At 34.0% G+C, this 14,888-nt stretch overlaps 1 protein-coding gene across 1 annotated transcript in view; it reads left to right on the top strand.

The window, feature by feature from the left end:
• LOC149802135 (fibrillin-1-like) overlaps window positions 1-14,561 on the top strand; it is a 329,248-nt gene extending 314,687 nt beyond the window's left edge. The window contains exons 63-65 of the mRNA XM_089956539.1: window positions 3,069-3,171; window positions 3,922-4,312; window positions 7,565-14,561. Coding sequence (XP_089812665.1) covers window positions 3,069-3,171; window positions 3,922-4,312; window positions 7,565-7,951 — 881 coding nt within the window. The 3' untranslated portion in view covers window positions 7,952-14,561. The remainder of the gene's footprint in view (window positions 1-3,068; window positions 3,172-3,921; window positions 4,313-7,564) is intronic.
• The last annotated feature ends 327 nt before the right edge of the window (window positions 14,562-14,888 follow it).

Here is a 14,888-nt window from a genome sequence, read left to right as displayed (position 1 = left end):
TAATAATCAAAGGTCAGCTGCTTGAAGATATGCATATACACAGCACAGAAAAAAGGGTGTGACCAGTTAGTATGTCCAGAAAGGGGAACACAAATTTCTTTATTGCAGTAGCAGTTAATTTCTCCATCATATCATTATCATCATTTGCAGTTCAACTGAAATGCCTACTATTATGCAAATTTTGTTGTAAAATGGGTATCTGTGGAAGATTCAGTTGTATTTCCTCCAGTTTGGTTTCTTGTAGCTTTATCTAAGTGGAATTTCTTCTTGTTTGTAGTCTTTTCCCCTTGTTCAATTTGCACTGTACTATGGATAAGCTGAGCTATTACATCTATCAACAATGCCTTGTATATCACCTGAAATTGCTAAACGCATGTTTGCCAAGGCTGTAAAATCTATCTCTAATTGCACTAAATGCTGTTAATATGTGACCTCATATTTGAATAGCTTCAAACATGTGTCGCTGTTAATAGAACTTCTTTGCTCTGAACTACACGTGTAATAGGATTTGGCTGCAACAGTTGTAAATCCCAATTATTTTATGTTTATTTGGAAACAATCATATTAATTCTAAGGTTGTTCTGAATATTGTCACTGGTTAATTTGATTAATACAGCTGTGATAGATTTGTATTATGTGTTATTAGGTATTCACCACAAGAAAAAAACATTTTATGTCAGAAGTTAATGTCTCTTTGAAACATCTGTGGTACAGAATAACATCTAAGCTCAACTCCTTCCTAACTGGCCACTGTAATTTTTCACTCACATCTTTTGATCCCTTACATTACATGATGTTATCGCAGCGTAAGTGGCTTCATTAAACAGAGGCACTTTATATTTTCACAACAACTTCCATGTCATGCTTGAACTCTAATTTACGTAATATAACTTCTACTCTGTGTGCTACTGGTAGTGAGGGTTTCACACTTAAGCTTTAAAAAGAAATACACGCATTGCAAATTTTAGAAAGTAAAATATTGATAATTTTAGATGGGAATCAGGACTATTATAACTTGTTCTTACATTGAAATGCTTGGTCCCTGATTGGGAAATACAAATATTATTTACTTTATATACTACTAGTTTTACATGATAATTTTAGAACTTAATAGCTATGCATTTCTCCATTTAAATTCATTTTTTACAAACTAATATCTACTTTTATTTTAAAGTCTTTGCTTTTGTGATAACAAGAAACACTTTCATTCAGCAGTGTGGGTTTGTTTTAAGCATCAAAGCACAACATTGACAAGTAGCTTCTAGGAACTTTCCTAATTTAAGAAATTTAAGGCTTCTACTCTAATTGCTTTTTACAGTATGGAGTGGAGGGAGTGGTAGGCCTTGAGAGAGAAGGAGAGGAGGAGATATAGCTGGAAACAAATACACTTGTTGTAATTTTATGGGGGAAAAAAACAAAATTTTGATGTTTTATCAAGGCCATTATACTTTTTTCTAAAGTTAAGTTAATCAAATTAGACTCCAGTTGGGAAAATAAAAAATAACTGTATTTAGTTTTTCATATAATACTAGAGACCAGTTTTACATGATAATATGAGAACTTAACATCAAATGAGTTTCTCAGTCCAAATTTGTATTTTTTGGTTTTAAGGTATGTGGTTTTGTGACATTTTCTTTCAACAGTTAATGTGCATTTTGAAACATCGAAATGGGACATTGAACAGTAGTTGGTAGGAACTAATATGGCTGACCATTGTTGATTCGAGGCAGGAAGCTACAGTAATAGGCATAGTGGCTTACTTCAACGGAAGAATGTCACTACTTGGCCAGTGCATTGTGATGCTTTTAGACTCGCAAAATAGTGATGACAAGTAGTAACTTATTTTTATTGATATGACATGAATGGCCATGGATAGACTGCAACATTCAGTAGAGTAGTCTACACAATTCCCTTCATTTTAAAAAATTGTCATACTCTCTTATAAACAGTTTTTTTTTCTTCTTCAAAGTTTAAAGGAAAAGGTACAGAAGAACCTTTTTGTAGCACAGGTCATGTATCTGCTTTATTTTAATATATCAGGCCATGTTATTCTTGTAGAATAAACTTTTCAAAGATTTATGACATGTCATAATGTTCCAATGTTCTTGGTCATACAGGTATAGTAAATGCAGTACAGTGTTCATTTGTCATCTCTTAATTTCTAGTTTTATTTTGTATTATTGCTTTCAATACTTTGTTTGAAGTGGATCTTGAACATAGTATGGAAATAAAGGGAAACAGTGACAATACCCAGTACATGAAGCACTTTTATGAAATTTCATTGTCTGAGAAAGAACATCAGTGTTTGCTTGATGCAGAACAGTATGTAACTTTCTGCCTCTGTATATACTAACAGATAATTTTTCTGATGTACACTCTGTCATGGACATGGATAGGAAGATATCCAAGGAATTTAAAACCTCTCACTCTTTCTGCATGTTCTTCTTTATGCATCCCTAGCAAGGCCACTGACAAATACCACAAGAAATGTTACCACTGTGTAGTTTGTACAGGTGAATGTCTGGAATTGATACCTGCCTTTCTCAGGTTTTAAGCATCAAGATTTCTCCCATGTGTTTGTTTAGTTTGACTCAAGTAGGAAATTCAGAAACATCAGCAAGGGATGCCATAAAATCTACTATGGATGCAATAAAATCTGTGATGGCCTTCCACTAGTTTAAGTGGATTTCAATTAGACCAAAGGGAAATCCACAAGAGTGGGTGGACAGCCAGTAGATTAAGTGGATTTCAATTAGACTAAAGAGAAATACACCAGACTGAGCAGACAGCTACTATTCATAGCAGGCACTTAATTCCTTTCCCCTCTGTCCATGTCCACCAAATTGAGTGGGAAATCCATAATCTATGATGCATGTACTGTACACCAGCAGATTACTAAGCGTCTTTAAATAGATCATCAGCTGTTTTGAATAGTACACCAAGCAATGAAAGAATATATTTTTTATTATTATTTCTTAATGACCTACACCTGTATCAGAAAGATTGTGTTTTCATCATCTTTTTACAACAAAGAAAGACTAATTTATCAAATATTTGACTTGTTGCAGAGATAGACATATGCTTTGGCAATCCATGCTTATTTGGCTGCATCCCCTCAGGACAAGACTTCATGTGTGGCTGCCCCCCAGGCTACCAAATGATGGGACAGGGGTAAGAGATAGTTCGCTATTATACCAAATGATGGGACAGGGGTAAGAGTGAATTCTGCTACTGTACCAAATGATGGGATAGGGGTAAGAGATAGTTATTCTACTGTACCAAATGATGGGACAGGGGTAAGAGATAGTTCTGCTACTGTGTCAAATGATGGGACAGGGGTAAGAGATAGTTATGTTACTGTGCCAAATGATGGGACAGGGGTAAGAGATAGTTCTTCTACTGTACCAAATGATGGGACAGGGGTAAGAGATAGCTCTGCTACTGTGCCAAATGATGGGACAGGGGTAAGAGATAGTTCTTCTACTGTACCAAATGATGGGACAGGGTTAAGAGATAGTTTTTCTACTGTACCAAATGATGGGACAGGGGTAAGAGATAGTTCTGCTACCCAGAATCCTCAAAGCAAATGATACACACCAAGATCTGTCATGTAATATGTTGTAGATTGTGATCTACCCAGGTTGCTTCAAACAAATAGCATAGACTCAGATCTACTGACATTTTATAGCCAGCAGATTGTGATCTACCTGTTTCAGCCTGCTACAGATGCAAGTGGTTTAAAGCAGTCTACTTTCTATGGATTCTTGGACTGGATCATATTCGGAATAATTTGTAAATTACCACTGGACTTTACACAAATAATAATTCTTCCTTTGCATTTTACCTTCCTTGTATGACCACTAAATAAAAAGTGGACTGACAACAAGAATTCTTCTGCTCACACTTTAATTTTATTTACAGTCACTGTGTGCAGACCATAGCCCCAGATGACTACAAAAGCTTGTATCCTGAGGGTGTGAAGCTGCCTCATGAGGAAGGCCCTGGAGACAAAACCCTGCCCCCGGGTGAGGGATGCTATTCCTGTAACATTGGCCAAGATAAACTGGAACTGCCCCTCTCCAGGAGGAACAAGAGGAGTGTGGAGGGAAAAGAATATGGAGAAATAAACATGGAGGCTGAGGTTAAAGAGAATGAAAAAGTAGGAAAGGAAAAAGACATTGACCTTCAGGAGGAAGTATTTGACCTTGATACATCTGACAGCCTGTTTATCAGAGCAAAGGATAGTCTAGGCTCCATTGAAAAAGAACCTTACTCAGTATCTATTGTGAAGAGGGATACCAAGAGGAGAAAGGTAATTAAAATCATCTTACCTCCCAAAAGAGTATCTATAAGAAATGCACTGGTCACAGTAGAGTTTCTGAATAAGAAATGCACTCATCCCAATAGAGTATCTATAAGAAATGCACTTGTCCCAATAGAGTTTCTGTATAAAAATGTACTCATCCCAATAGAGTTTCTCTATAAGAAATACACTTGTCCCAGTAGAATATCTAAAAGAAATGAATTTGTCCCAATAGTTTCTGTATAAGAAATGCAATCATCCCAGTACAGTTTCTGTATAAGAAATGTATTTGCCCCAATAGAGTATCTATAAGAAATGTATTCATTCTAATAGAGTTTCTGTATAAGAAATACTCATCCCAATAGAGTTTCTATTTAAGAAATGCACTTATCTCAATACAGTACAGTGGAACCCCGCTATAATGTGAGAACAATTCATTGGCACATATACGTGTATTCATGTCTAATGTATATGATGATTAGGGTATCAACACCGTTTACTATCATGCCATCGTGGCATGTAGTTCATCCATAATGCATGTACATGTAATTCCATTGACAAAAATTGCACACAGATTTACAATATTCATTAGTTTTGTCCCAGGTCATTGTGTCTGAATTCAACGTCTAATATATAGCATAAACAGAGTGTTAACACCGTTTACTTGCCGTCTGATTTCGTACTGTTGGGGCTTGCAATTAATCCGTAATACATGTAATTCCATTGCAAAAGTTGCATACATATTTAAACTATTCAATAATTTTGTCACAGATCATTATGCGTCTGAATTCAGTGGCAAGAATTAACAGCAAAATTAGGTTAAGAAAGATAAAGCACATGTACGATTCATTACGATCCAGGGTCTATGAAAGGTGTCTGTACAAATTTTATGCTGATAAAATTTTCTCATAAGCGTTTCCATGTACATTTATCCATTGTAAATTTCCAATAATTAACGCTTGTATGCCTATTCGTTTGAATGACTACAACAAGAATAATTAACAATCAACACATGCTTTCAGCATGCATATAACTTTTACTTCAAATTTTGTAAATATAAAAAAAATGTGTGAAAACTACTATACTAATCATTGCGCAAAGTGCAGAGAACGACTTGTGTATGTGAAGTTACTTATCCATAACAGTAATATATTTTTTATAAAAAATAGGAAATTAATAACGAGTTCATAAGCAAACACAGTACACATGTAAAACCCAAGAACTAAGTGCAGTAGTCCTGCAATGGTCATGAGTCACTTTTATATAAAAAATTTAAGCTGAATACATGTAAAATTTCATACTCTTTCAGTTTCCAGCCAATAAAGTAGACATTATTTACTGGTCAACTGATCGCGTCTAATAACACTGCCAAGACCAGCAAACATATTGGCAGATTTTTCGATGTTTATTAAATTGTGAGAATCTTTTATCAACCACCGAATTGTCTGCCGCTTGGTTGTGTATGCTGTTAAAGAAGAAACACATGTTGGCTGTTGTTTGAGCAACGATTGTAAACAGAATTAATTGAAGACAATCACAAAGACGACTTACTGGCTTTACTTATGGATCAGTAATAATCAACATTTCCGATAATGTTTATTTTGGCATAACACTTCAAGAACTGGTGAAATTGTTAAATTTCAGAAGCTACACCAAGATTGTATTGTATTAACATTCATATGCGAACTCTTCCCCAAAATGATAATAAACGTTTTACACACTATTTCTCGTAAGTGTATTTAACATTTCAGGAACCATGCCACGATCATATTAAATTCGAATTCATACGCAGTCTCTTCTCCAAAATGACAATACATTTTTTATACACTATTTCATGTTCTTTGAACAAAAATATTTTTTTGTGTGCAAATGAATATATGAAATTTCAGGAGCCACGCCACAACTGTGTTATATCCGAATTTGCGTTATCACAGGGCACATTATGGCAGGGTTGCACTGTATCTATAAGAAATGCACTTGTCCCAACAGATTATCTATAAGAAATGCACTTGTCCCAACAGATTATCTATAAGAAATACACTTGTCCCAGTAGAGTATCAGTATAAGAAATTCACTCATCCCAGTAGTTTCTGTGTAAGAAATGTACTTGTCGCAATAGAATATCTGTAAAAGAAATGCACTTGTGCCAATAGAGTATCTATAAGAAATCTACTTGTCCCATTAGAGTATCAATAAAAAAAATGCACTCGTCCCGGTAGAGTTTCTGTATAAGAAATGTACTTGTCCCAATAGAATATCTATAAAAGAAATGCACTCATCCCCATAGAATATCTGTAAAAGAAATGCACTCATCCCAGTAGAGTATCTATAAGAAACACACTCATCCCAATAAAATATCTATAAGAAATGCACTCATCCCTATTGAACATCTGTAAGAGAAATGCACTCATCCCAATAGATTATCTATAAGAAATGCCCACATCCCAATTGAGCATCTGTAAGAGAAATGCACTCATCCCAATAAAATATCTAAAAGAAATGCCCACATCCCAACTGAACATCTGTAAAAGAAATGCACTCATCCCAATTGAACATTTGTAAGAGAAACGCACTCATCCCAATAGAATATCTAAAAGAAATGCACTCACCCCAATAGAATATCTGCAAAAGAAATGCACTCATCCCAGTAGAGTATCTATAAGAAATGCACTCATCCCAATAGAATATCTGTAAAAGAAATGCACTCATCCCAAAAGAATATCTAAAAGAAATGCACTCATCCCAATTGAACATCTGTAAAAGAAATGCACTCATCCCAATAGAATATCTATAAGAAATGCACTCATCCTAATTGAACATCTGTAAAAGAAATGCAAATTTGTTGAGTGTGTATTCTCAGAATCTTGTGGTGTTATTAGTCTGACTTCAGGTCCCATCTGTCTTTTAGCCATAGACCAGGGAAATTGTAAATAGTGAGATAAACTTATATGCTGTGATCAAACCTTAGCTTGGATAAGTAAGCCTCCATATATTGATGGACCAAAGATTATAAATTTTATCTGATTTATGCCAGTATAAAATTTACCTTGAAGTTTATACAGAGGAATATTCAGATGTAACATTAGTGTCATATTCCTTAGAAAGTTATAACTCGATTCTATATATCCCTCATTTAATTCAAACTTATAGCCTGGGTTATCTTTATTGATCTTCCTTTGTTTTAATTTATATAATCTATTTTATATTTATCACAGTATTCACAACTCACACCTTGCACACATTTTTCACATTTAATTTCAGCATCATAATCGCCACAAGCCGAGACCTGTTCTGCATGGTAATACAACTGTTGTGCTATATCCAGAGATGGTTGAACTTACCAAGTCACTGTCCATCTATGTAAACCATACAAATGTCAAGAGGAAAACTAAGCTTATGAGCATGTTACCAGCATTAAAAGCCCTCAAGGACAATGTAGAATACGACATTCTAAAAGGAAATAAGCAGTTTTTCATTCGAGAGAAAAATGGAATCAGTTCATTGCATTTTAAGAAAAGAGTTGATAAGCCAGGGAAGTACAATGTGGAGATAGCTGGTCAACCTGTTCACACAGATGCGCAGGTTGAGGGAGGAAATATGATTCATCTTAACAAGTCGATGTTTAAATTAGACATACACATATTGTGAGGAGTCAGTTTTCTTTAATCCCTTGTGGGAAAGTGTGGGAGATGGACAGGAATTTTTTGTTTTTAATGAAAGGTTACATCTGTCTTTATGTTATCCACAGTCTTTGATTCAACCATTGAAACAAGGAATAGTGATAAACTTGTGTTAGGTCGCAATGCTAGATATATAAAGCATTCTAAAACATGTTGCATGCAAACTGTTCAACCTGCAAATGGGTGAGTATAAAGAATACACAGTGCTGGATATACAAAGCATTCTAAAGCATGTAGCATGCAAACTAGCTCAGGTCATCTTGCTAATGGGTGAGTGCAAAGAATACACAGTAACATGCCAACAAGTAGCATAAAATACTCACTTAAATCACAGTGATGAAGGGGTTATCTTGAAGAAATTTAATAACTGCTGGTATTTTCACCCATAAGACCATATGCCATTAAAATCGGGATTTATTGTAATCAAGATTGAAATATAATTACTGCACATGACTAGAGAAATGGTGACTCAGTCTGATTACAACACCTAGATTCATAAAACTGTACTAAATGTACTTGTTGCTAGTCATTAAGTGCATAGAAATATTTTCTGAATTTAAACAATCAGCTGTTGTGTTAAAAACATGATATTATGGTAAATTGGATAATAAGTACCATATATACTCACTTCTAAGTTGAGTCCAGCTGCAAGCTGAATGGACCAAGATCATTGCACAATGTGCCAGTAGATCTGGGTCTATGCAGTTTGTTAGGAGTAATCAGTAGAACAAGCAACACAGACCCTGATCTGTGGGTACATTATGTTACAGAAGATCAAGATCTTTGTTATTTGCAGTTTGACTTGACTTATAAGTGTATATATATGGCAGAATATATGTGTTGTGTGTGGCTGTGATACAAAGCATTTTTTACTGCTGATAAGTGAGATCAGTTTGCTTTTAGTGCTGGTACATGTAAAACATATTGCTTTTTTTATCTACATAATAGTCAGTGTTCTGTAGTCTTATGCATGACCATGCCAGATGAAATCAAGGCACAAAGCTTGCTAGATGGCGCTAATGCAGCTCATTTCGTCATTACTTGTCTTCACCATCAAATTCATTTTGTACTATCAGCCTTTAAAAGAGGTTCTAACTAACTTTTGGGACAAATATTTGGTTTTCATTTGACTGACTACTGGTGCCAAAAAATTATTGATATGTTTAAAAATACAGGGTTACTTTGGTCTGAATAGGAAGCAAAGTTTCCCTTGAACGACAATGGATCAATTTTCCCTGTCTGGAAGACATCCATTTTATCACTGTTAGAATGCCCAGTGTAGAGTGCTAACATAATATTCATTTTTTATGTTTGATGTTCACAGATTAATCCTGTGCATGAAACTAACCATGTGATACACCCCACCAACCTATGCTATTATGAATGTCACCATTTTCATTTTCATTATTTACTGATTTTTTATAATGGATGTAGTAAGTTTCTTCCATGTTTACTTGCAGAGACAAAATACACAACATATCTTTAAATACTGTCTGATATACCTAGTGTAAGAAGTTAAATATAACAGGAGACAGCTTCAAAAAGGAGTGTCTCATCCTCTGCGTTGGTCCATTATAATATTTTGTCAGAAGAACTAGCTAACAAAAAGTCATTTCAGTCTCATAATTGACTAATTACATCTGTGACAGTACTGACTGCTTTTCAGATTTGGTACATGGAAGATTAGCATTAAAGTGATGACTTGGTGATGCAAGGCACCATCTTTTATTTTGGTATTTTAAAAGAAAAAAGGTGTTTTAAGACACAGAGCTAAACAACCCTGAACTGAAGTCACGGGAATTATTGGGTACCTGTCCTGCTGGAGATGTGCAGTGGGCCAGGGTTCCAGGCTGTAACAGGTTTGACATAGTCACATTTTGAAGAACTATATGAAGAACTTTTTAAATACAGATTAAAATTCTTTTACCAGTGCAAATCTGAATTGCCAAACCAAATTAAAAATGAATCAGAGAGAGAGTGATAGACAATTGAACACAACTGAATGATGTTTGTTAACATGAAGGGATAACCTGGTATGATCAGGTTTTCACTCAGATGATTTACCTGGATTGTTTGATCTTTGAAGTCCATGGCAATACATAATTGACACATTTCTATGATCTCCTTCACATCTGGTGCTGCTTATTCAGTTTCTCTTGACTAGATCAGTGAGTGAGTGAGATTGGCAATTGAGATCAAGGTATGATAAGGCACATATAATGTAGACAATGTTCAAAAATGCAAACAGTACATGCTCTAGTATGGTGGTCTTTTACAGCCTACTATGCTAGTGATATAACCTTGTCAGCTAGGTATGAGACAGGGAAAAAAATAAAAATACTATCATAAGATCCTTATAGTCATTGCTGTACCATGTTTTGGACCTTAGTTGTATGCTTTCAAATGTGTTGAAAATTATTTATTTTAATACAAAGCATGTAGACATCTCCCATTAGTAAAACACAAAATTAAGCAAGTACCAAAGTAAATATGGGTGCAGCAATATAAATTTGACTACAATAGCCCTGTGCTGTCCAAAAGATAATAGTTTCATTTTTGAATTTTTAGCACATGGCTAAATCTGATTGGGCTTTGCTAATTAACTAGAGTAAGATTCATCTATATCTGTCAGAAATGATTAGGTCTTTGAATGGAAAATTAATTGTCAGTTATATAATAAAGTGGTGTTTAGGTCATTGTGACTTAGCAGGATTGAATTAGAACATTTAGTTTTCTTTTCTACAAATGCATCAGGTGTGGGAAAGGAATCTCTTAGAAGGATGATGAACATGGAGCTTGAAGGTTAAAATCACAGAGAGTGACTGATTACTTTTTTGGTAGCTGATAAGTGGGTAAAATTTCTGGATTTTTGTGGCCGATCAGTGGATAAAGTTTCTGGATATTTGTGGCTGATCAGTGGGTAAAGTTTCTGGATATTTGTGGCTGATCAGTGGGTACAATTTCTGGATATTTGTGGCTGATCAGTGGGTAAAGTTTCTGGATATTTATGGCTGATCAGAGAGTAAAATTTCTGGATTTTTGTGGCTGATCAGTGGGTAAAGTTTCTGGATATTTGTGGCTGATCAGTGAGTAAAGTTTCTGGATATTTGTGGCTATTAAGTGGGTAAAATTTCTGGATTTTTGTGGCTGATCAGTGGGTAAAGTTTCTGGATATTTGTGGCTGATCAGAGAGTAAAGTTTCTGGATATTTGTGGCTAATCAGTGAGTAAAGTTTCTGGATATTTGTGGCTGGTCAGTGGGTAAAGTTTCTGGATTTTGGTGTATGGTCAGTAGTTAAAGATTCTGGATTTTACAGTCATATCTTACCATGGATGAATTAACATTTGACAAAATGAAGATATGTACCATGGGATGTAAAAAGTATTACCAGTACTACTGGTTTGGAGGTTGAAAGGTCAAAGTCACATTGGTTGGTTTCTTATATTTTGGGGGATACTGGCTAAGTGTCTATGGATAGTCATTAAACTTGCAACCACATTCAACAACATACAAGGCATTCCTGGGAATGATGGAAACAGGCATTAAACTTGTAACCAGATTCAACAACATACATGGCATTCCTGGGAATGATGGAAACAGGCATTAAACTTGTAACCAGATTCAAGAGCATACATGGCCATCCTGGGAATGATGCATACAGGCATTAAAGGTAAAGATCACTGGATGAACTGTTTTGCGGGGGGATTGCTTAGGACTGTGTGATGGGTATATACACATGTATTGTCATCAGGTTTGCCACATTAGTTACAGATTAAAGTGGGTCAGAGAAGGTCACAAGGGTTGTGTGTTACTAAGGGCTACATTGACATCATCAGAAGCAAGACAATACATTTATGAATTTTTATGTTAAAAATGGAAAGAACCCAAGAAAAAATAATTTTGTGGTTCAAACTTGATTAATATTTAAATCAATGAAAATAAAATGTATGTACTTAATTTTATTTTATATGATTTCTAAAACAATCTTCTCTCTTGTGTTTCCATTTTGTTGCCTCTGACCCATTTGTTTGTCATTGACATTTCTAATTTGGAAAGTGTAGATAAATATTTCAGTATAATACAAGGAACATAAGGAAATAAAAGAAGAATTCAAAATGGCATATGAAAACTAGATGGACAATTTTGCAAAGTCCATGTAAGCTGCATGTGTCTCAGGTACAGTAGGGTGTTATCACCAGTGACAGAACAACTCTTCCTTAGGTCAAACAGGATGTTATCATCCATGATACGATTCTCCCTTAGATCAGAACAGGATGTTATTGCCAATGATACAGCTCTCCTTTACATCAAAACAGGATGTTATTCCCAATGATACAGCTCTCCCTTTCACCAAAACAGGATATTATCCCCAATGATACAACTCTTCATCAGTAATTTGGACACAACAGGGTCAAAAAGCATAGACTGTGGATAACTGAAGGTACAAGTTACCAAGATACCTCTGAAAAATGAAGGGCTGGACAATGTCATGGAGAAGATGGGGTTAGTGTAAATGGTGGAATACTCGGTGTATAGTTTGTCAATGAAAAGCCTTTACCTAAAGCACTTGTTTCAAGATAACCAACTTTTGAAAGATCATTAAAAACATTACTTCAACAGGTATCAAGTCATGCCAATGTGTACCATCAAAAACACTGTGTATTATGTCACTGCTTTTTGCGTATGAATGTGGATACATTTTAGCATTATGGCTATTTCTGAACAGAAAACTAGTTTTAAAAAATAACAACATTGAAATTTGATTTTCTAATGTAACAAATCTGTAAAATATTTATGCTGTGATTTCATTGCAGTTACCACCATAAATTCTGCCCTATCTATAAACAGAGCTTTCATGCAATGAGTATATCTTTCACTTGATAAAGATAAACCACTGATTAATATTAGATATACTAATGATGTTACTTACATAATATTATTTTAAAGAGTGTTTCACCGTTAAGTTCACATGAATTGACTAATAATCCTGGCCACTAGCTCATATGCTGTTAGAATTTGCATGCTCTTAACAGTTTGTGTTCAATCCCTTTATTTGATTTGATACAAAAGATAAAATTAACAGGATAATTTTACAGCAGGTCCACTTTGAATTGAGTGTAACATGTAAACAATCATGTCCACATGTCACAAATCAAAAGACACTTTTCACTAATTAGTTTCTCATGGAAATGTTTGTTTGGATAACTGATTAACACTTTTCACATTTCATTACAATAGGGCATATCACATATATGATTATTTCACTGAAACTGAATCAAAAGATACAATTGAAAAACAAATTTCACTTGGCAAGATTTATTTAATTGGTATTTATTTCCTAAACTTTTGCCACAAGTAGACATTGCCAACATTTTCACTGATTTAAATTATATCATATACTGTTATTTACAGTGTATTGCGAATTTTCTTTAAAGAAAATTTAACAAAAGATATTACTATCTTATTAAAAAGGATGCAAGTTTCATGATGATGATTCCAAATTTCTGGGTATTAATGCCATTTTTAATAATAAAAAAGAGATATATCAAGGTTTTGATCACCAGTTTTATTCATGATTCAACTCGTGTGCAGGAAATATGGGCCTATTATTATGGGAATTTTCTTTAAGATAAAATGGGATCCACACCTGTCCCTGTAGTATAAGCTTGTTTGAAAGTTATTGAGGTACAATAATACATGAGGAAGCAGCCTGTAATGAATGATTCATTATGAAATTTATATCAATCTTTCAGAAATATATTTTTTGTAAATTTCTTGGCTGATTTTCTCAAGCATAAACATTATCCACTTTTACATTTTTTTCTTGACTGCTTCTATTTGTGTTTGTATTGGGCATTGTCATATAATTTGTGTGAATTAATGTTTTTTGCTTTCAGTGTAAGGATTTAAACAGGAAACTTACCGGATAATTTTAAATGTATTATTCTTGTGTATCCTATATATGAAATGGCATTAGTAAGACATCAACTTTTGAATAGAACTCAACAGTATTATGGTCATTGTAATGTGCTTTCCAGTTTTAGTACATACTTGTATTTGCAATTGTCATTAGATGATAATAATTGTTTGCAAAGGTCATTAGATAATTAATAAGTCTTTGCAAAGGTCATTAGATAAATTAATTTGTCTTTGTAAAGGTCATTCAGTAACTAATAAGTCTTTGCAAAGGTCATTTGATAATTAATATGTCTTCGTAAAGGTCATTCAATAATTAATAAGTCTTTGCAAATATCATTTGATAATTAATAAGTCTTCGTAAAGGTCATTATATAATTAATACATCTTTGCAAATGTCATTTGATAATTAATAAGTCTTCGTAAAGGTCATTAGATTATTAATAAGTTGTGGCTTCCAGTAATCTAATTATGTAATGGTTTGCATTTACTTGGCAAAAGAAATTATCAGATTTATGTATACATGTTTTAGTCAGTTGATTTGTATCCCATTCTCAAGATATTAGCAATGAATAAAATATACTCCATTTGTACATGTTTTAGTCAGTTGATTTGTATCTCATTCTCAAGATATTAGCAATGAATAAAATATACTCTATTTGTTTCCTTCTTATTGTACTTTTTGAAAACTAAATTTCAAATGACAACAGCAATTTGAAAAGAAGAAATGAAACAAATGTTAAATTGTTGTTGATGATTCTGTGATTAGTAGTAGTAGTGTTATATGGCATTCCCTCACAATGAGAATACTTTTATAACTAATGGTGTTTTCTGGCATTCACACACTATAAGGATCTTTATTATAACTAATAATGTTGTATAACATTCCCTCATTATAAAGAAGTTTTATGATTAATTGTGTCATACAGCATTCCCTCACTATAATTGCATTTATTATACCTAATGGTGTTATATAGGATTACTTCACT

The sequence above is a fragment of the Sinohyriopsis cumingii genome, chromosome 4, assembly GCF_028554795.1.
Source record: "Sinohyriopsis cumingii isolate HCF-2022 chromosome 4, ASM2855479v2, whole genome shotgun sequence".
NCBI lineage: Eukaryota > Metazoa > Mollusca > Bivalvia > Unionida > Unionidae > Sinohyriopsis > Sinohyriopsis cumingii.
This window is presented reverse-complemented; position numbering and strand designations above follow the sequence as displayed.